The sequence below is a fragment of the Oncorhynchus keta genome, chromosome 6 (genome assembly GCF_023373465.1).
Source record: "Oncorhynchus keta strain PuntledgeMale-10-30-2019 chromosome 6, Oket_V2, whole genome shotgun sequence".
In the NCBI taxonomy this organism is placed as follows: domain Eukaryota; kingdom Metazoa; phylum Chordata; class Actinopteri; order Salmoniformes; family Salmonidae; genus Oncorhynchus; species Oncorhynchus keta.
Window position 1 is genome coordinate 7378212 of NC_068426.1, and position 24326 is coordinate 7402537.

Genomic DNA, 24326 nt, shown 5'->3' on the forward strand with positions numbered 1-24326 from the left:
GAGAGAGGTTAACACTATACAGAGAGAGAGAGAGAGAGAGAGGTTAACACTATACACAGAGAGAGAGAGTTAACACTATACAGAGAGAGAGGTTAACACCATACAGAGAGAGAGAGGTTAACACCATACAGAGAGAGAGAGAGGTTAACACTATACAGAGAGAGAGAGGTTCACACTATACAGAGAGAGAGAGAGGTTAACACTATACAGAGAGAGAGAGAGAGGTTAACACTATACAGAGAGAGAGAGAAAGAGGTTAACACTATACAGAGAGAGAGGTTAACACTATACAGAGAGAGAGAGGTTAACACTATACAGAGAGAGAGAAAGGTTCACACTATACAGAGAGAGAGGTTAACACTATACATAGAGAGAGAAAAAGGTTAACACTATACAGAGAGAGAAAAAGGTTCACACTATACAGAGAGAGAGGTTAACACTATACAGAGAGAGAGGTTAACACTATACAGAAAGAGAGAGAGGTTAACACTATACAGAGAGAGAGAGGTTAACACTATACAGAGAGAGAGAGGTTAACACTATACAGAGAGAGAGGTTAATACTATACAGAGAGAGAGGTTAACACTATACAGAGAGAGAGAGGTTAACACTATACAGAGAGAGAGAGGTTAACACTATACAGAGAGAGAGGTTAATACTATACAGAGAGAGGTTAACACTATACAGAGAGAGAGGTTAACACTATACAGAGAGAGAGGTTAACACTATACAGAGATATATGGTTATCATGAAAAGTAATGCCCCTCAATGTATTTTTTATATTTGATGACTCTAAGACCAGGAAAATGTATTCAAAATAATTATGAAACTTCAGAAGCTTTGTTAAATGGGGAAAATATTGAAATATTTTTCTATTTCTTGAAAAGTTTATATTTTGGAAATAAGAGCTTTTCATCAGACAGTGACGATATGTAATGCGCAGTACACAGACACCATCAGCACATGCTGACTGACCCCTGACCACTTACCTCCAGCAGGTAGAAGTATATATTGAACTGATCCCTAACCCGACATCCAGCAGGTAGAAGTATATGTTAAACTAACTCCTGACCCCTGACCTCTTATCTCCAGCAGGTAGAAGTATGTGTTAAATGACCCCTTACCTCCAGCAGGTAGAAGTATCTGTTAAACTGAGCACTCTTGGTGTCCTCCAGTCCTTTCAGCTGGCGAGTGATGAACATGAAGATATCCTGAAAATAACAACCACGAACACACAACCATCAATAACCATTAGAACCATTAGAAGCAGTCTACAGACCAAACACGGATGTGTTACTTTAGGCGAGTGAAGGGTCTAGGCTAGCCTTATTGTCTGTGGCGATCTCAATTGGCAAGAGTTGAGATCGCCAGCTGAAAATATTTTTGGGGATTCCAGATTGTTCTGGCAAATTTTCACGTAGAAACTTCATTGGGAGGAAGGATGTTTGACATGGTTTTAACATTTGTATAACAAACCAATTTTGAGATTATCATGATGAAATTGGCCATTTTGAACCCTTTTCAGTCCTATACATGCTTCCTGCAAGACAATATGAGGTGTAAACCTTACATGATACAAACATCATCTTAGTGTCATTTAGGGCTGTCCCCAACGAAAAAAAAAAAAAACTTAGTCGACCGAGAGTAGTCTGTTCTTTCGACCAATCGATTTGGTCAACATATAGACACACCTTGTTTGAATAAAATCACCTACATGTAGGCTACTGAGCTTGTCTGATGCTTTAAGCACTGCAATTAGAAAATGAAGACAAATTACTAAAGAGGGCGCCAGAGATCAATATACTCTAACCCCCCGTCCTCCCACTGTCTGCTGCTGGCCTTTACAGATTGTGCCGTTACGCTCCTGAAGTACACCAGCGGTCGGCAACTTTTTCCATTTGGAGTGCCAAGTTATCCGACCAGTTCTACTGATCTGCGTGCCAGTTATGATTTTCATATGCACATTTTCGTGGAACAGTTTCTAATTTATAATAATTCTCTTCATTTCGCAAAATCAATGATATTTGGTCAATCAAAATGCAAAATAAAAATTATAAACACCTAAAAAATTAAGTTAAAAAAAGGTACTTCTATTGCCAACTATGTAAAAAAAAAGTGCCTATATAAAGCCAACAAATTAAAACATAGCAGCCAGCAGGTAGAAAATATCCTGATAAAAATAAATATCCTATGAATCACATTGGCTATCCCATGTGGCCTGTCTGCAAGGAACTGGAAACATTGTAGCAACTATTGTATTTAACTTGGTTCTACTGCAAATTGGAAACATTGTAGCAACTATTGTATTTAATTTGGTTCTGCTGCAAACTGGAAACATTGTAGCAACTATTGTATTTAACTTGGTTCTACTGCAAACTGGAAACATTGTAGCAACTATTGTATTTAACTTGGTTCTACTGCAAACTGGAAACATTGTAGCAACTATTGTATTTAACTTGGTTCTGCTGCAAACTGGAAACATTGTAGCAACTATTGTATTTAACTTGGTTCTACTGCAAACTGGAAACATTGTATAAAATATTCTGTGCCCTCAGGAGTTTCCTGCTTCAGTGAGCTCCGGACAGACAGACAGACAGACACGGCTGTCGGCTATTTTGTGCAAAAGGATAAGAAGGAAACAGGTAGGCCTATTTTATTAAGTTTCAACCGGATCAGAGCATGACATCCCCCCCTTTCATGCTGAGTGGTAATCAAAAGGGAGAGAGCTGGAAAATTGACAATAGTTCCTCCATGCAGCTTTTCTCAATTGATGTAAAAACAGACTTTGTTTAGTTGCTGTTTTAAAGGCGAAGAAAAACATTACTTGAGAAACGCCACAGTGACGGTGAGTTAAGCCAATCAGAAATAGTATCAGATCTCCATATGGACACATGTATAGGCCTACATTAACGTGCAGGCCATGTCGACTAGTCCTACTTCTATATATGTAATCAAGTGCGTGCGTTGTCCTTACTCAAGACTGACAGGAGTGTTCCAAACAAAAAGAATAACTAATAAATTGACAACTGGTTAATGGAATGAAATAAAACCTCAACTTTTTTTCCCTCGCAAGTGTAGCCGACAATGAAACACTTCTAAGGATGGTAAGAGTGTAATAATAATATACTGAATGCATTAAATGAACATTGTAGATTAGAAATGAAGGGAATGAACAGGAAATGTACTACTGGTGTGCCCTCTCCTTCCACAATGGATACAATGTCCATCATAAAAATAAAAAAACATATATTTGCCATTGTTCGACTAAATAAATTGACCAAACCATCGACCAGTCAACATGTGGTCAGCTCCGGTGTCATTCAGGCTCGAGCTCCCGAGTGGCACAGGGGTCTAAGACACTGCATCTCAGTGCAAGAGGTGTCACTACAGCCCCTGGTTCAAATCCAGGCTGAATCACATCCGGCCGTGATTTGGAGCCCCATAGGGTGGCCCAGCTTCGTCTGGGTTTGGCTCATTGTAAGAATAACAATTTGTTCTTAACCGACTCGCCTAGTTGAAGAAAGGTTACACATTATACTCCCTATTGCATGCTCTAACATATGGAGTAAGTATAGATTCTGAAATACACATTCATTTATTCAACATCAAAAATATTATCTCAAAACAACCATTTTGATTTGGCTTCTTTTTTGTATTTTTGTGTCGTTTAAAAAAACAACAACATTGGTTATATATTATATATTTATACTGTATATACTTTTAAAAACACATAATATTTCCGGAGTGGCGTTCTGGTACTTTGAACGATATGACCCTTTTTATACACAGAAATTGACACTCTGGGTCATTAACCAATCACAGCGCTCCTTTAGGATGGCACATTCAGCAAGTCACCAGCAGAGGGAGTTCTCTTTAAATCCATTTTCCCATTCACCGTGTTGTGGGTTCTCATAACATGTTTCATAACTTCAGAATTAGCACAGAGCCCACTCTGGAAATGTGATGTACTTGTAGAGTATATTGTTACAAACAATATGTCTTAAAATGAACAAAATCAATATGGGTAGTTTGGAGAAAATAGTATAAATATTTGTATTTTTGAATTAAATTCATGTTTGTGCGTACTCCATTTGTTAGAGGCCACTCTGAGGAGTATGATGAGAGCAAGATCATGGCTGTATCATGTACGGTTCACGGATCATAGGGTCTTACATGTATGTAAGTACATGTATGTACATGTCTTACATGTATAGGTCTAAAAAGGGCCTAAAACTGACACTTTCGTCATGATTTATAAAATAAAAAAAAGGGTTTGTAATGCAAACATCCTTCCTCCCAATGAAGTTTCTATGTGAAAATCTGCCAGAACAATCGAGACACTAAAAATATTTGGTGGAATCATCCTCGTTATATCTTCAGTTTATCAGGTGATATGTATGGAGAAGTTACCTTCAGTTTATCAGGTGATGTGTAGGGGGCCTCTGGGGCGTAGATTCTGAAAATGTCGGCCAAGCAGCAGGCCACTAGGAGGCGAACGTCCTTGTCGGGGTGCTTCAGGAAGAAGTCAGACGCCAGATGGAGAGCCAGGTTCAGGTACAACTCCTTCTCCTCCTCACTGTCCTGATCCATGTCCATGAATGTTTTCACCACCATCTACACACACAGAGAGAGAGAGACAGAGAGAGAGAGAGAGAGGTGGTGGATTCATTGATTGACTGACAGGTTGAGGTAAAGCTCCCTTCTCTTACCTCCCCGTCTTCATCCATGTCCATCTTCACCACCATCACACAATCAATCAATCAGGTAGTCAAACAATAAAATCACAGTCAATCTTTATTATCCTGTATAAAGGGCGTCTTTTCCATGGTTCGTCTAGCATGGGCCACAAATTCTACAGTTCCACTGAAGAAGAAAAAAAGAGGTCCAAGAACACATCCTTGCGGGACTAAAGGAGTATAACAATACACAGTATAATAATAATAACAATAACAACAACAACAACAATGTAGGGCTATAGCAGGGCTGTTCAATTGCCAGAACACCTGCTTTTTAAAAATTCTTCCCCATAGTATCTAATTGCACTCATCTCGTGTCCCAGGTCAGAATTAGTCCCTGGTTTGAAGGAGATGAAAACCCAAAAAAGTGTTTAGGCCGTCCAGGAGTGGAATTGAACAGTCCTAGCTATAGGGCTGTGGTCGGGCTAATAAATAGAGACATTACTGACCTTGAGTCGGCGGACCATCTCCTCCTTGGAGATGTTGCTGGAGATCTCCTTGACCCCCGGAGGGTAGGTGATCTTCCCATCGGCCGCTCGAGACTTAGAGTGAGCCATACTCCCAGCTCAGTACTCCTACACAGAGACAGAGAGAGACACAGACATTTAGAGAGAGCCATATTCCCAGCTGACTACTCCTACACAGAGACAGAGAGAGACACAGACATTTAGAGAGAGCCATACTCCCAGCTTAGTACTCCTACACAGAGACAGAGAGAGACAAAGACATTTAGAGAGAGCCATACTCCCAGCTTAGTACTCATACACAGAGAGAGACAAAGACACGTAGAGAGAGCCATTCTCTCAGCTCAGTACTCCTACACAGAGAGAGACACAGACACTTAGAGAGAGCCATACTCTCAGCTCAGTACTCCTACACAGAGACAGAGAGACACAGACACTTAGAGAGAGCCATACTCTCAGCTCAGTACTCCTACACAGAGAGAGAGACACAGACACTTAGAGAGAGCCATACTCTCAGCTCAGTACTCCTACACAGAGACAAAGACACTTAGTGAGAGCCATACTCTCAGCTCAGTACTCCTACACAGAGAGAGACACAGACACTTAGAGAGAGCCATACTCTCAGCTCAGTACTCCTACACAGAGAGAGACAAAGACACGTAGAGAGAGCCATACTCCCAGCTCAGTACTCCTACACAGAGAGAGACAAAGACACTTAGAGAGAGCCATACTCCCAGCTCAGTACTCCTACACAGAGAGAGACAAAGACACTTAGAGAGAGCCATACTCCCAGCTCAGTAATCCTACACAGAGAGAGACAAAGACACTTAGAGAGAGCCATACTCCCAGCTCAGTACTCCTACACAGAGAGAGACACAGACACTTAGAGAGAGCCATACTCTCAGCTCAGTACTCCTACACAGAGAGAGACACAGACACTTAGAGAGAGCCATACTCCCAGCTCAGTACTCCTACACAGAGAGAGACAAAGACACGTAGAGAGAGCCATACTCTCAGCTCAGTACTCCTACACAGAGAGAGACACAGACACTTATAGAGAGAGCCATACTCTCAGCTCAGTACTCCTACACAGAGAGAGACACAGACACATAGAGAGAGCCATACTCTCAGCTCAGTACTCCTACACAGAGACACAGACACTTAGAGAGAGCCATACTCTCAGCTCAGTACTCCTACACAGAGAGAGACACAGACACTTAGAGAGAGCCATACTCCCAGCTCAGTACTCCTACACAGAGAGAGACACAGAGACTTAGAGAGAGCCATACTCTCAGCTCAGTACTCCTACACAGAGAGAGACACAGACACTTAGAGAGAGCCATACTCCCAGCTCAGTACTCCTACACAGAGAGAAACACCGAGACTTAGAGAGAGCCATACTCTCAGCTCAGTACTCCTACACAGAGAGAGACACAGACACTTAGAGAGAGCCATTCGCTCAGCTCAGTACTCCTACACAGAGACACAGACACTTAGAGAGAGCCATACTCTCAGCTCAGTACTCCTACACAGAGACAGAGAGACACAGACACTTAGAGAGAGCCATACTCCCAGCTCAGGCCTCCTACACAGAGAGAGACACAGACACTTAGAGAGAGCCATACTCCCAGCTCAGTACTCCTACACAGAGAGAGACACAGAGACTTAGAGAGAGCCATACTCTCAGCTCAGTACTCCTACACAGAGAGAGACACAGACACTTAGAGAGAGCCATACTCCCAGCTCAGTACTCCTACACAGAGAGAGACACAGAGACTTAGAGAGAGCCATTCTCTCAGCTCAGTACTCCTACACAGAGACACAGACACTTAGAGAGAGCCATACTCTCAGCTCAGTACTCCTACACAGAGACAGAGAGACACAGACACTTAGAGAGAGCCATACTCCCAGCTCAGTACTCCTACACAGAGAGAGAGAGAGACACAGACACTTAGAGAGAGCCATACTCTCAGCTCAGTCCTCCTACACAGAGAGAGACACAGACACTTAGAGAGAGCCATACTCCCAGCTCAGGCCTCCTATAGTGTAACGATGCTAACAGTTAACCGTTAATCGGTTAACAGGCCAAAAATATATTTGACTGGTCATGCATACCAGTCTATAGGTCAATTTGCATAATTTAGTGGAATTAAAGTGTGTATTTTCCTTAGTCGCCATGCATGTTATTTAGCCACGTGCGTAGCATACAGAACATGGGCTATTCCCTTCAGCGAACTATCACCTGTCAGACAGCGCGATAGCAGCTCCTCAAAACGCGAGTGAAAACATGCGCTTTTAAGCCCAGTCATCGCGCAACAAATAACAATTCTAAATGGGATCGGATGTTAGAAATTGTTGATGACCACGAGTCACGACAAAGAAGAGCTATACCCTGAACAGGCAGTTAACCCCACTGTTCCTAGATCAGTGAACCCACTGTTCCAAGGCCGTCATTGAAATAATCTGTCGTTCTGGCCCTGAACAGGCAGTGAACCCACTGTTCCTAGATCAGTGAACCCACTGTTCCTAGGCCGTCATTGAAAATAAAAATGTGTTCTTAACTGACTTGCCTCGTAAAAAAAATATATATAAACATTTGCAATGCAGCCTAGTGACATCAGCAACGCAGCCTAGTGACATCAGCAACGCAGCCTAGTGACATCAGCAACGCAGCCTAGTGACATCAGCAACGCATCCTAGTGACATCAGCAACGCAGCCTAGTGACATCAGCAACGCATCCTAGTGACATCAGCAACGCATCCTAGTGACATCAGCAACGCAGCCTAGTGACATCAGCAACGCATCCTAGTGACATCAGCAACGCATCCTAGTGACATCAGCAACGCAGCCTATTGTGTGTAGATTGAGAGGAAAAAAACATTTATCAATTTTAGAATAAGGCTATAACGTAACAAAATGTGGAAAAAGTCAAGGGGTCTGAATATTTTTCGAATGCACTGTATGAAAATCATACCTGGCATAGAGATCAGTAGAAAAGATAAATTGGTATTCCACATGAGAAAGGTTGTCGACCTATTACCAGGAAGCAGGAAGTTCAGGACAGTGACAACGGCAGAATCTGCGAAGGCCAGATGGAGCGGGATGAGGATGGTCAGGTCAGGGTTTTTTCTTCCGGTTATCTTGATTTCTTGCTCCCTCTCGTCATTGTCGTCGTATTTCATCAAACAGTGTGCTTAAAGCATCAGACAAGATCAATGCATATATAGTTGATTTTAATAAAACACATAGGGTGTTTCTATATGGAAAAATGAACGTTTTAAAATGTCTACCAATCGATTGGTCGAAAGTACAGACGACTTTCGGTTAACAAGATCAATGCATATATAGTGGTTAGTGGTTAGAGCGTTGGACTAGAGCGTTGGACTAGTAACCAGAAGGTTGCGAGTTCAAACCCCCGAGCTGACAAGGTACAAATCTGTCGTTCTGCCCCTGAACAGGCAGTTAATCCACTGTTCCCCGGTAGGCCGTAATTGAAAATAAGAATTTGTTCTTAACTGACTTGCCTGGTTAAATAAAGGTAAAATAAAAATAAAACCGATATATTTTGGGGGTCGGTGACAGCCCTAGAAGATTGTGATGGTTTCTCTTGAGTTGTAATCGTCTATATTTGTATGACGTTGTATTTATAAATTGTGTACAGGACTACTTGTAGAAGAAATCTTGGGACTCTGTGCTAAAATAAAGGTGATATAAAGATTCCAAACAAGATCAGGTGTTTCCCGCTAAGATTTTTGGGGAGTAGCGGAATAGATCGAAATGGATATAGGGGAAACCCTGGTACTGACCTCTGGTTTCTAAAGTTAGCGTGGAGAGATGGGTGAAAATGAAAAACCTAGCACATTTCAAAACTGGCTAAAGGCCTTAAACCAATCCTATAAACCACAAAGGACTAGAGGAAACATGACATCATACAGCATAGCATCAAGCTCGGAGAGTCTCTGAAATATTGAACGAGGTAGGCTATTCTGAGAGACTGAGGTAATGGTACTTCGGACCATGGCGGCATCCCAAACCCCATTCCCTATAATGCACCAATTTTGCCTAGGGCCCATAGGGTCTGGTCAAAAGTAGTGCACTATATAGGGAATAAGGTTCCATAGGTCTCTGGTCTAAAGTAGTGCACTATATATAGGGAATAGGGTGCCAAAGGGCTCCGGTCAAATGTAGTGCACTATATATAGGGAATAGGGTGCCACCATTTTAGATACAGCCCACGTGTCTAGGATGATAGTGCACACCAGAGAATCTCTCTCTCTCCGGGGGAAAAAACGAGAAAGAACACATTTCAACCAATCCAATAAACCATCAACGCAGAGAGAAAACACGCTGTCATACAAAATGTCAAGCTCGGAGAGCCTGTGAAATGTTGAACCAGGTAGGCTATTCTGAGCGTGAGGTAATGGTATTTTGGACAGTGTGTCTCGGCTGGTCGCCAGAAAATCCCTGTCCTTTCACGCTCCCATTCCATTCTCAACACTAGAGGTGTAAATTATAAAATGTTAAAAACTAAATTGGTATCCGGACAGAAAAATGTACATGGGAAAACTTTTTTTTTTAGGGGGGGGGGTCACCTGCTTTCCCTTTAATGATGCAAGGAGCGTGTGTTCAGTTCATGTAGAATATCCCAGCCTATTCATTGATGATAGGCCCTGCTTCACTTCAAGTTGTGAGACACTGCAAGCCAAGAAATGGCAAAATACAGTGTTCCAATGCGATATACAGCTATTGCATGGTGGCCAACCTGTCAATACTGCCCCCCCCCCTCCCTCTCTCCCTCCGGCCCTGTGGCCCCCCCCTCCGTTCCGGAAAGATCCGATCGTTTGAATTCTCAAAAGTACGGCAACTAATTAGTCTCCACCGTTCCAAAAAAGCTTAGGAGTCGATTCCAAGGGGAAGAAACGTTGTATTTTTACTAAATCACTCGTTAAGTCACGGTATTTAAACTTTAAAGTACTTTTTTAGGAGGGCGATCGGCACGCAGGCAGCTCGAGATTATTTGATGATCAGTTCTGGTGATGGACGTTAGTCCCACTCCAGAAAATACATTCCTTCAGACGAGTGAAATGCCCGTTAAGTGGCGCTTCGAAACTATCGTCAGAGAAGGTTTTGTGTTGGAATTTAAAAATCTGTAGCGTACTCTTAAAGATATAACGACATTGTCCGACCATAGTGACATAACGACATTGTCCGACCATGGTGACATAACGACATTGTCCGACCATAGTGACATAACGACATTGTCCGACCATAGTGACATAACGACATTGTCCGACCATGGTGACATAACGACATTGTCCGACCATACCAACCATAGTGATATAACGACATTGTCCGACCATAGTGACATAACGACATTGTCCGACCATACCAACCATAGTGATATAACGACATTGTCCGACCATACCAACCATAGTGATATAACGACATTGTCCGACCATACCAACCATAGTGACATAACGACATTGTCCGACCATAGTGACATAACGACATTGTCCGACCATACCAACCATAGTGATATAACGACATTGTCCGACCATACCAACCATAGTGATATAACGACATTGTCCGACCATACCAACCATAGTGACATAACGACATTGTCCGACCATAGTGACATAACGACATTGTCCGACCATACCAACCATAGTGATATAACGACATTGTCCGACCATACCAACCATAGTGACATAACGACATTGTCCGACCATAGTGATATAACGACATTGTGATATAACGACATTGTCCAACCATAGTGACATAACGACATTGTCCGACCATAGTGACATAACGACATTGTCCGACCATAGTGACATAACGACATTGTCCGACCATAGTGACATAACGACATTGTCCAACCATAGTGACATAACGACATTGTCCGACCATAGTGACATAACGACATTGTCCGACCATAGTGACATAACGACATTGTCCAACCATAGTAATATAACGACATTGTCCGGCCATAGTGACATAACGACATTGTCCAACCATAGTAATATAACGACATTGTCCAACCATAGTGATATAACGACATTGTCCGACCAGTGACATAACGACATTGTCCGGCCATAGTGACATAACGACATTGTCCGGCCATAGTGACATAACGACATTGTCCGGCCATAGTGACATAACGACATTGTCCGGCCATAGTGACATAACGACATTGTCCGGCCATAGTGACATAACGACATTGTCCGACCATAGTAATATAACGACATTGTGATATAACGACATTGTCCAACCATAGTGACATAACGACATTGTCCGACCATAGTGACATAACGACATTGTCCGACCATAGTGACATAACGACATTGTCCGACCATAGTGACATAACGACATTGTCCAACCATAGTGACATAACGACATTGTCCGACCATAGTGACATAACGACATTGTCCGACCATAGTGACATAACGACATTGTCCAACCATAGTAATATAACGACATTGTCCGGCCATAGTGACATAACGACATTGTCCAACCATAGTAATATAACGACATTGTCCAACCATAGTGATATAACGACATTGTCCGACCAGTGACATAACGACATTGTCCGGCCATAGTGACATAACGACATTGTCCGGCCATAGTGACATAACGACATTGTCCGGCCATAGTGACATAACGACATTGTCCGGCCATAGTGACATAACGACATTGTCCGGCCATAGTGACATAACGACATTGTCCGACCATAGTAATATAACGACATTGTCCGGCCATAGTGACATAACGACATTGTCCGACCATAGTGACATAACGACATTGTCAATACCGTTTCCTCCGGGGGTGCGTGCTACGCCACTGCTTATAACTAACTATAAAGTAAAGTATAACTACAAGAAATATACGATGTGTCAAATGATATCCAGCTCAGGGTTCCAGCTATGTATTTGGTTTGCTGACTTGCTAGCTAAGTGGCGAAATGTCAAGATCAAGCTTCTTGTTTTTTTGTTTTTTTTAAATAGCACCCATTTGTGTGCACTTCCTGTACCCCCGTACGGTACAGAAACGGTCTGACTGTATGAAAATCTAGATACCTCTCAACCATATTATATACGGACAGTTCTCTGGACCCAGATTAAAACTATTCCTGGAATAGAAAGCATGCCCAATGGAGAATCTCTATTGACAGTGTTTTCTGGTCCAGGAAAAGGGTTACCAGTAATCTGGAGTTAAGTCCCAAATGCCAGCCTATTACCTACATGGTTCTATGGGCCCTGGTGAAAAGTAGTGCACTATATAGCTAGCGAATAGGGTGGCATTTGGGACGCACAGCCTGAGTCAGGGAAACCGTCCCTAGCAGCAGGGCCACATGGATTGTGCAGGACAGTCATAACTGCATCAGTTATACTTTACTAAATTCAGTCAGTTATAGTTTACTGTAAAGCCTAAATTCAGTCAGTTATAGTTCACTGTAAAGCCTAAATTCAGACAGTTATAGTTTACTGTTAGCCTAAATTCAGTCAGTTATAGTTTACTGTAAAGCCTAAATTCAGTCAGTTATAGTTTACTGGTTAGTTATAGTTTACTAAATTCAGTCAGTTATACTTTACTGTTAGCCTAAATTCAGTCAGTTATAGTTTACTGTAAAGCCTAAATTCCGTCAGTTATAGTTTACTGTTAGCCTAAATTCAGTCAGTTATAGTTTACTGTAAAGCCTAAATTCAGTCAGTTATAGTTTACTGGTTAGTTTTAGTTTACTAAATTCAGTCAGTTATACTTTACTGTTAGCCTAAATTCAGTCAGTTATAGTTTACTGGTTAGTTATAGTTTACTAAATTCAGTCAGTTATAGTTTACTGTAAAGCCTAAATTCTGTCAGTTATAGTTTACTGTTAGCCTAAATTCAGTCAGTTATAGTTTACTGTTAGCCTAAATTCAGTCAGTTATAGTTTACTGTTAGCCTAAATTCCGTCAGTTATAGTTTACTGTTAGCCTAAATTCAGTCAGTTATAGTTTACTGTTAGCCTAAATTCAGTCAGTTATAGTTTACTGTTAGCCTACATTCAGTCAGTTATAGTTTACTGTTAGCCTAAATTCAGTCAGTTATAGTTTACTGTTAGCCTAAATTCTGTCAGTTATAGTTTACTGGTTAGTTATAGTTTATCACCATACCATACACCCCAGCAGCCAAATACCGCCAAGGCGGCAACCAGAAATATGCTGCTGCACTGAGATTTTAACCACAACCACCCCCTGCTTCAACAGGGTAGTGCAGCACACACACACACACGCTCTCAGACACACACACAGTCTGCCAGACTGTTCTGTCACTGACCTCGTTTCAACCCACAGCTGCTGCCAGAGAAGAACCCAATCCCTTATCAGCCTAGAGCAGAGCAGGGCTGAGGGGTGTACTCAGCAACTTTAGACCAGGGCTGAGGACCAGACTCAGCAACATAGACCAGGGCTGAGGACCAGACTCAGCAACTTAGACCAGGGCTGAGGACCAGACTCAGCAACTGAGGGGTGTACTCAGCAACTTAGACCAGGGCTGAGGACCAGACTCAGCAACTGAGGGGTGTACTCAGCAACTTAGACCAGAGCTGAGGACCAGACTCAGCAACTTAAGACCAGGGCTGAGGGGTGTTCTTAGCCATTTAGACCAGGGCTGAGGACCAGGGCTGAGGGGTGTTCTTAGCCATTTAGACCAGGGCTGAAGACCAGGGCTGAGGGGTGTTCTTAGCCATTTAGACCAGGGCTGAAGACCAGGGCTGAGGGGTGTTCTTAGCCATTTAGACCAGGGCTGAGGACCAGGGCTGAGGGGTGTTCTTAGCCATTTAGACCAGAGCTGAGGACCAGGGCTGAGGACCAGGGCTGAGGGGTGATCTTAGCCATTTAGACCAGGGCTGAGGACCAGGGCTTAGGGGTGTTCTTAGCCATTTAGACCAGGGCTGAGGGGTGTTCTTAGCCATTTAGACCAAGGCTGAGGGGTGTTCTTAGCCATTTAGACCAAGGCTGAGGGGTGTTCTTAGCAACTTAGACCAGGGCTGAGGACCAGGGCTGAGGACCAGGGCTGAGGGGCGTACTCAGCAACTTCGACCAGGGGTGTGTTCTGTCAATGTACTGAAACACACAGAATGCTGCAGATAGAAATGAAATGTATAGAGTTGAAATGATTCCCTATTCTATAGGAATCTGATCTATTCTACAGGAATCTGATCTATTCTACAGGAATCTGATCTATTCTACACAATATTCATTTCGTCAACGAAAAATAGTGCCAGAAATACTTGTCAAAACACCTATTTTGTCAGTGGCAATTGACGAGATGATAACTGACTAAATAGACCCAGAAAATAAAAAACGAAAACGAAAAAGATGGTAAATTTCAATTGATGAAAAGAAGACTCGACAATGCCGTTACAAATCGGGATATTATTTTTGCCGATATATCGTATCGTGTTGACAGTATCACATTATTATATTTGCACTAGTTGGCTGTACGTGCACCAAAACGGCAGTATTTTTGTTGTTGTTGAGAACGACCATTATGGATTTCTTTAGGGATGATGCAAATACCGATTTTGGGGGGTCAAGAAGGTAGATGGACGTTATTTTAAGCCGATATTCAATATCATTAAATTAGAAAATGTTGACATGACAACCATGTGTGTGTGCATTAATGCATCCATTTTAAAACCAAACAATACATTTCACTTAGTTTTTACCATTCTAACTACATAGCGGTAATACATGTATTTGAATGGTAAATCTCTTGATAACCTGGGTAAATCAAGATGACATAGGCCTACACACAATACAGGCGAAGGCATATTCAATAGGGGTGTGTGCATTAATGCATCCATTTTAAAATTAAACAATACATTTGACTTTGTTGTTAACATTCTAACTACATAACAACATAATGGTAATCTCTCTCTTGATGAACTGGGTAAATTAAGGCCTACACACAATGCAGGCGAAGGCATATTCAATAGGGGTGTGTGCATTGACTTGATGGATCTTGTTATAGCTGATCAGTGGAGTCTATGATGCTACAGATTACAAACATCTGTCTTTCATTTGGGACTTCCATTAGCCTACTGATCAACAACAATTACAAAGAAGTCCCAGTCCAGCAGGACACGTCTGTATGGAAGGACATCATATAGGCACCGCTGTTAGTTTGACAATATAAAAGAACATCTATTCAATGCAAAATGGGTCCAACGTCACGTCACGACTTGTGATCACAGATGCTTATGAAACTAGTATTTTTTTTTGTCAATTTCCACGATCAGGATTTTTTAAAAAAATGTTTCTTTCAGATGTCAGGATAAATCTCTAAACAACTCAGCTGCCAGGACGACATTTGATTGGCTAGTTTAACTATCTGTCAAGAAATGGGTGGGGGTTGTAACTTGAACCCTACTGCTACGATTGGATAGAGCAAGGCTCTTAACTCTGCTCACTTTCACTTCTGTCTCCACTGCTCATATCACGTGGTGCAGTTTACTGCTACTATTAGAGCTAGATCAAAGGTGGTAACATTTCCTACCAAACCGTAAATAATATAATAATAATAATAATATCTAACAAGGAGAGCGGACGCAGGAACAAAGATGAAACGACGATGCATGTCCTGTCTGAATGACTAAAATCTGTCCATAGTTTGGAGATAAGATCGATGGTGTAGACCTACAGTTGAAGTCGAAAGTTTACATACACCTTAGCCAAATACATTTCAAGTCAGTTTTTCACAATTCCTGACATTTAATCCTAGTAAAAATGCCCTGTTTTAGGTCAGTTAGGATCATCACTCTATTTTAAGAATGTGAAATGTCTGAATAATAGTAGAGAGAATTATATATTTCCAGTGGGTCAGAAGTTTACATACACTCAATTAGTATTTGTTAGCATTGCCTTTAAATTGTTTAACGTGGGTCAAACGTTTCGAGTAGCCTTCCACAAGCTTCCCACAATAAGTTGGGTGAATTTTGGCCCATTCCTCCTGACAGAGCTGGTGTACCTGAGTTAGGTTTGTAGGCCTCCTTGCTCGCACACGCCTTTTCAGTTCTGGCCACTAATGTTCTATAGGATTGAGGTCAGGGCTTTGTGATGGCCACTCCAATACCTTGACTTCGTTGTCCTTAAGCCATTTTGCCCCAATTTTGGAAGTATGCTTGGGGCCATTGTCCATTTGGAAGACCCATTTGCAAGCAAGCTTTAACTTCCTGACTGATGTCTTGAGATGTTGCTTCAATATATCCACATCATTTTCCTACCTCGTGATGCCATCCATTTTGTGAAGTACACCAGTCCCTCCTGCAGCAAAGCACCCCCACAACATGATGCTGCCACCCCCGTGCTTCACAGTTGAAATGGTGTTCTTCGGCTTGCAAGCCTCCCCTTTCTCCTCCAATCCTAACGATGGACATTATGCCCAAAAAGTTATATTTTTGCTTCATCAGAACAGAGGACATTTCTCCAAAAAGTACAATCTTTGTCCCCATGTACAGTTGCAAACCGTAGTTTGTCTTTTTTTATGGCGGTTTTGGAACAATGGCTTCTTCCTTGTTATGTCTATAGGACCTGTTTTACTGTGGATATAGATACTTTTGTACCCGTTTCTTCACAAGGTTCTTTGCTGTTGTTCTGGGATTGATTTGCACTTTACACACCAAAGTACGTTCATCTCTAGGAGACAGAACGCCTCTCCTTCCTGAGCGGTATGACGGCTGCGTGGCATTTATACTTGTGTACTATTGTTTGTACAGATGAACGTGGTACCTTCAGGCGTTTGGAAATTGCTCCCAAGGATGAACCAGACTTGTGGACGTCAAAAGAATTCTGAGGTCTTGGCTGATTTCTTCATGATGTCAAGCAAAGAGGCACTGAGTTTGAAGGTAGGCCTTGAAATACATCCACAGGCCCACCTCCAATTGACTCAAATGATGTCAATTAGCCTATCAGAAGCTTCCAAAGCCATGACATTTTCTGGAATTTTCCAAGCTGTTTTACAAAAAAAACAATTGTTGGGAAAATTACTTGTGTCATGCAAAGTAGATGTCGTAACCAACTTTCCAAAACTATAGTTTGTTAACCTCAATAGGGGATGTGGGACGGTAGCGTCCCACCTGGCCAATGTCCAGTGAAATTGCAGAGCGCCAAATTCAAAAACAGAAATACTCATTATTTATAGCCCAGCAGACAAATCATTACAAACAGTTACCAGCCACATAGAGGAGTTACACAAGTCAGAAATAGCAATACAATTAATCACTTACCTTTGATGATCTTCATATGGTTGCACTCAGAAGACTTGGAGTGTTTTCTATCTAAATCTACCAATTATATGCATATCCTAGCTTCTGGGCCTGAGAAGCAGGCAGTTTACTTTGGGCACGCTTTTCATCCGGAGGTGAAAAGAGTGCTCCCTACCCTAGTGAAGTTAAAATGACATTTGTGGAGTGGTTGAAAAAAATAGTTTTAATGACTCCAACCTAAGTGTATGTAACCTTCCGACTTCAACTGTACATCTGCATGTTTTTGCTATGTCGAGCGATAAAGGGCTGTTAACCAAGACTAGAAAAGGTCAATATCGCCGCAATATATCTCTCTTCTTCCCCTCTCCTCTCTCTCCCTCCCCCGCCTCCTCTTTCCCTCCCACCCCTCTACTCTCCCCTTCTCTTCTCCCCCCTCCCTTCCTCTTCTTCCAATCCACCTCTCCTCTCCTCTTCCCGTCCCCCCACCTCCCCCTTCTCCCACCCCTACCTCTCCTCTTATGAGAGGAGCCAAGGATCTGAGTAAACAGACATGAACCTCCCTCTAACCTAGACCAGATATCCACATTTACTTCACTCACTGGCATCAGTGACTTGCCAAGTTGTCAACTCTACCTCCTCTTTTTGTCTCCCTTTCTTTCCCCCTCTCTCTCTAACATTACAGTTCTGCGCGTGTGTGTGTGTATGAAACGCAAAATCATACGATGCAATATGCATCATAGCGGCTGTATTTCGAAAGTGATATATCTTGAAAACTTGATTGCTGACATGCAAAAATATTTTGGGACTATCAACAATGGACTCATAATAACCAATACCAACATACAGCTCTGGGGTGGAGATTTCCTTAACCCTGTCTCTGGAAAAATGATAACCATGGTTACCGATGGGGGTGTGTGTGGGGGGGTCTGTCTGCAAAAGAAAGAGGGGAAAGAAAGAAAGGAGGGAGAGAGAGAGAGAGAGAGAAAGAGGCGGGGTAGAGGGAGAATTGGCAACTTGGCAAGTCACTGATGCCAGTGAGTGAAGTCAATGTGCTTATCTGGAGGGAGCTTCTGGAGGGAAAGGCAGCCGGGCATCATGCATTACAAAGAGACAGACTGTTACACTGCTGCAGTCAAGAGGGGAGAGATAGGCAGAGAGGATTGGTGACTGAAAGACAGGAGTATGGGTGAAAGGAGGGAGAGCTCTGAAAGGAGAGAGAGAGCTCTGAAAGGAGAGCGAGAGCTCTGAAAGGAGAGAGAGAGAGAGAGCTCTGAAAGGAGAGAGAGAGAGGGAGAGCTCTGAAAGGAGAGAGAGAGAGGGAGAGCTCTGAAAGGAGAGAGAGAGAGGGAGAGCTCTGAAAGGAGAGAGAGAGCTCTGAAAGGAGAGAGAGGGGGAGAGCTCTGAAAGGAGAGAGAGAGAGGGAGAGCTCTGAAAGGAGAGAGAGAGAGGGAGAGCTCTGAAAGGAGAGAGAGAGGGAGAGCTCTGAAAGGAGAGAGGGGGGAGCTCTGAAATGAGAGAGAGCAAGAGAACTGAAAAGGGGGAATGTCAAGGTTGTGTTCAGCAAGGGGTATTCTGTCGCAAAACGTTTTCCTCAATTCCTGACTTGGAAGACAACCAATGTCTTCTAAAGGTACATGGGAGATTCCCATGAAACCAGTTTAAAAACGGCTGTAGCACATTGAGTGACAAAGCCATGATGCATCTGCAAAAATCAACTATAATTCTGAGGATTAAGAGGTCTAAGTTTCTTATTTTAAATACATTTTAGCCAGATAGTTCTTTATTATTTAACATTGTTACCCCCAAATTCTCATTAAAGAAATGCATCGTGATTGAATTCTTGGATGAATCTATAAAATGACATTGCTGTGGTTTGTCTATCAATCATTAAAATGCTATACTACTTTAAGTTTATATTAAATTAGAACATGTATTACGTACAAACGGTGTCTGTGGACAGGTCTCATTACCATAACACTTTTCACGTTCCTGTAAAAACGACATCTCATTACCATAACACTTTTCACGTTCCTGTAAAAACTACATCTCATTACCATAACACTTTTCACGTTCCTGTAAAAACTACATCTCATTACCATAAGACTATTCACGTTCCTGTAAAAACTAAATCTCATTACCATAACACTTTTCACGTTCCTGTAAAAACTACATCTCATTACCATAACACTTTTCACGTTCCTGTAAAAACTACATCTCATTACCATAACACTTCACGTTCCTGTAAAAACTACATCTCATTACCATAACACTTTTCACGTTCCTGTAAAAACTACATCTCATTACAATAAGACCTTTTCACATTCCTGTTAAAACTACATCTCATTACAATAACACTTTTCACGTTCCTGTAAATACTACATCTCATTACAATAAGACCTTTTCACATTACTGTAAAAACCTACATCTCATTACCATAACACTTTTCACGTTCCTGTAAAAACTACATCTCATTACAATAAGACCTTTTCACATTCCTGTTAAAACTACATCCCATTACAATAACACTTTTCACGGTCCTGTAAAAACTACATCTCATTACAATAAGACCTTTTCACATTCCTGTTAAAACTACATCTCATTACAATAACACTTTTCACATTCCTGTAAATACTACATCTCATTACAATAAGACCTTTTCACATTCCTGTTAAAACTACACCTCATTACCATAACACTTAAGTTCCTGTAAAAAAATACATCTCTCGAAACCAAATCACTTTTCACGTTCCTGTAAAACTACATCTCATTACCATAACACTTTTCACGTTCCTGTAAATACTACATCTCATTACCATAACACTTAAGTTCCTGTAAAATTCCAATGTTTTTAAATAAAGTTTTATTCACCCATGATGCATCATCTAGAGCAGTAGAAGTTCATTTATTTGCCTATATATGACTATATATGACTTCGGAATGCAGTTCTTATTGTCAAACATCTTCTTCACCCCACCTGGACCGAAACTGATTTAAAAAAAACTCAAACTAGGAAAAAGTCTGATTTCATTTGATAATTTATTATCTAAATAGAAAAATGTTGAATGTTATGTTTAACTCGGGGCTCCTGAGAGGCGCAGCGGTCTAAGGCATTGCATCTCATTGCTAGAGGAGTCACTACAGACACTCTGATTCGATTCCAGGCTGTATCACAACCGGGCCGTGATTGGGAGTCCCATAGGGCAGCGCACAATTGGTCCAGCGTCGTCCGGGTTTGGCCCGTGTAGGCCGTCATTGTAAATAGGAATTTGTTCTTAACTGACTTGACTAGTTAAAATAAATGTTACATTAAATAAACATGTAAATAAAAACAGCTCAGCCGATACGTCGGGCCGATATTGACCTTTTTTAGTCCATCGGCTCTTCCCTATCGGCTTTCCTGATAGTCCTGCTACATACCAAAGCTGCTGCTATGGCAACCACCACTCACCGCCTGAGCCACGAGCACCGCACAAAGCCAAGGAATGTCTAGCTGAGAAAATCAGCAGCGCCAAGCTAGCCCATTCATCCAAAAAGATGCCGTATTGAAAAATGGATGAATTGACACAATGACCAAAATCAAACTCCTGTTGCAAATATTAGTTTAAAAAAAGGTACAATATGCAGAAATCTCCCCACCATTTCCTGGTTGCTAAAAGTCTAATAGTTTGCCTAATTTCAGTTTATGAGCAATGGCTAGAGTAGAGCAGTGTTTCCCAACCCTGGTCTTCCACTACCCCCAACGGTATACATTTTTAATTGTAATCCTGGATAAGCACACCTGATTCAACTTGTCAACAAATCATCAAAACCTCAATGAGTTGAATGAGGTGTGTTTGTCAAGAGCTACCACGAAACTGTGTACTGTTGGGTGTACTGGAGGACCAGGGTTGGGAAACACTGGTGTAGAGAATCATTGTACGATCTAAACCCGTGTGAAATATATTTTCATTAATCCTAAAATATTGTATTTTCAGCTGTTAGAAACTGGTGTACAAAACTGAAAGCAAAAGACGCAAAAAAACTAAACTTAAAGGGAAGCATAGAAACCGAACACATAGAATATATCTAACGCTTCTTAGACTTGCTTTCAATGAGAATGACAAATCAATAAACTCACATTACTATGTGAATTTGGTCAGGTCACCCCAAAAAGGTACACATTTCAGTTTTAATTCACCAATCGGTTTTTAAATGATTTTTTTTAAAAACCTTTATTTCACTAGGCAAGTCAGTTAATAACCTCTTTGGGATAGGGGGCAGTATTTTGACATCTGGATGAAAGCGTGCCCAAAGTAAACTGCCTGTTACTCAGGCCCAGAAGCTAGGATATGCATATAATTGGTCAATTTTGATAGAAAACACTCAAAAGTTTCTAAAACTGTTAAAACAATGTATGTGAGTATAACAGAACAGATATGGCAGGCGAAAACCCAAGGACAAACCTCCCCCAAAAAATAATCCAGCCTACCACTGTTTCCAATGGCTGTCATGTTTATTATTAGGCGAAAACCTCCCAGATTGCAGTTCCTAGGGCTTCCACTAGATGTCAACAGTCTTTAGAAAGAGTTTCAGGTATGTTTTTGAACAAATGAGCTAGAATGTAGTTTTTCTAAGTGGCTCCCATTTTGGCTGTAGTGTTTTCATGCGTGGATGAGAGTGTTCTTTGTTGTTTATCTCCGGTAAAGACAATAACGATTCTCCGTCTTAAATGTTATTGTTTGTTTACGTATTAGGGTGCCTGAGGTTTGATTATAAATGTTGTTTGACTTGTTTGGAGAAGTTTATTGGTAACGTTTGGGATTCATTTTGAAGAAGGGAAACCGGTGGATTATTGAATGAAGAGCGCCAACTAAACTGGGGACATAATGAAGGACTTTATCGAACAAAAAGGACCATTTGTAATGTAGCTGGGACCTTTTTGGAGTGCCAACAGAAGAAGATCTTCAAAGGTAAGGCATTTACTATATCGCTATTTCTGACTTTTGTGGCGCACCCAGCTGGTTGAAAAATGTTTTTCATGCTTTTGTATGCGGGGCACTGTCCTCAGATAATCGCATGGTGTGCTTTCGCCGTAACGACTTTTGAAATCTGACACGGCGGCTGGATTAACAAGAAGTTAAGCTTTATGTTTATGTATTTTCATGAATGTTAAATATTTTTGTAATTTGAATGTCAAATTCACCAGATGTTGTCGAGGTGGGTCGCTAGCGCCACGCCTGCGCCAGAAAGGTTAAGAACAAATTCTTATTTTCAATGAGCCTAGGAACAGTGGGTTAACTGCCTTGTTCAGGGGCAGAATGACAGATTTGTACCCTTTCATCTGTGGTGTTAGCTAGCTAACTATATTAGCTACTACGCTAGCTAACTATATTAGCTACTACGCTAGCTAGCTGGCCAGATGACCATGGTGGTACGATATCAGATAGGTTTTCATTAGGAAAATGTGGCGCTAGATATTTGAACGGCAGCATTATAATTTACTGAACATTTGAGAAATGTACCGACCCATATGCATTGGGTGCGTAACCTGATTATGGCATCCACCCACAGAGATTAAAATGACATAAAAATCACATGAAGGTTCATGGTAACTCAACAGAACCTGCAAGTCGAGGAAGCAACGATGTGAGATCCCTCCTTACCAAATTCCGATGACCACGTTTACATCTCCCTCAGCCAACAAGCAAGACGAGTAACGAACAGCAAAATCACTAGCCTATGTCAATCTACTATCCCCCATAATAGAACAGTTATCATTCTATTGGACAACTTCATAAATTCATACAACCAGTAGGCCTAGGATACATAAAAAAATAAACATTCAAAAGTGTCTGATGCAACAGATCAGAAGGTTTAGCTTAAAATGTTGATAAACTATTTCTTCACATAATAAGCGTAGCAATGTGCACAAGGCAGTAAGCTACACGCAAAAGTTTGATCCATAAGGCAATTAGCGGGAAAATGAGTCCGACACAAAGAATAATATCTAATAATATGTAATATCATGTAGGTACGGGGTAAACGTGCAACTCAGTAGCCAGCCAACCTGAATTAAGACCAAGTTCAATTAGGTCCACACTCATTCGCAGAAGACTAGATCTAATCAATACAATGTCTGAGTGTCAGACTAAGCTATGGGCGATTACTCAAAAAGGTTGTTTACAATAGCATTTAGGAAATATTCATGTAACCGAAGTGATTTTGACTAAAGCCTGCACTACATCTTTGTAATTACATTTGTCTTGTGTTCAACTACCGCAGACGTTAGGAGCATGGGAATAGACCATCGGCCAATTAGGGAGATGACGACCTCTGACCTCTGCAGCTGAAAAGATATGAGGATATATGGAGTTAAAAACAAGAGGAGTCTACTATTTTCTATTGTTACCAGTGACCTGCCAATGGCAGTCTGTTTTGGAATGGGTGGCCAGTAATAAACTGGTCCTGAACGTCTCTAAACCTAAGGGCATTGTATTTGGTACAAATCATTCCATTAGTTCTAGACCTCAGGTTAATCTGGTAATGAATGGTGTGGCTATCATGGTCCAAACACGCCAAGACAGTCGTGAAGAGAGCACAACAGCACCTTTCCCCCCCACCAGGAAACAAATGATTTGGCACAGGTGCCCAGATCCTCAAAAATTGTACAGCTGCACCATCGAGAGTAATCCTGACAGGCTGCATCACCGCCTGGTATGGCAACTGTTCTGTATCTGACCGTAAGGCGCTTACAGAGGGTAGTGTGTACGACCCAGTACATCACTGGGGCCAAGCTTCCTGACATCCAGGACCTGTATACCAGGCTGTGTCAGAGGAAGGCTCAAATTGTCAAAGACTCCAGTCACCCATGGCATAGACTGTTCTCTCTGCTATCTCACGGC

At 41.7% G+C, this 24326-nt stretch overlaps 1 protein-coding gene across 2 annotated transcripts in view; it reads right to left on the reverse strand.

Moving 5' to 3' along the window:
* Positions 1-24326, reverse strand: part of pds5b (PDS5 cohesin associated factor B) — a 102763-nt gene that overhangs the window by 68765 nt on the left and 9672 nt on the right. Inside the window, exons 1-4 of one of the 2 annotated variants that reach the window (XM_052520426.1) lie at positions 17467-17709; positions 5186-5311; positions 4411-4614; positions 1125-1211 (exon numbers count right to left, since the gene is read on the reverse strand). In XM_052520426.1, the coding sequence (XP_052376386.1) occupies positions 1125-1211; positions 4411-4614; positions 5186-5293 (399 nt within the window). In that variant the 5' untranslated portion in view covers positions 5294-5311; positions 17467-17709. Of the gene's footprint in view, positions 1-1124; positions 1212-4410; positions 4615-5185; positions 5312-17466; positions 17710-24326 lie in introns of those variants that run through there. The other variant, XM_052520427.1, reaches the window with a different exon arrangement.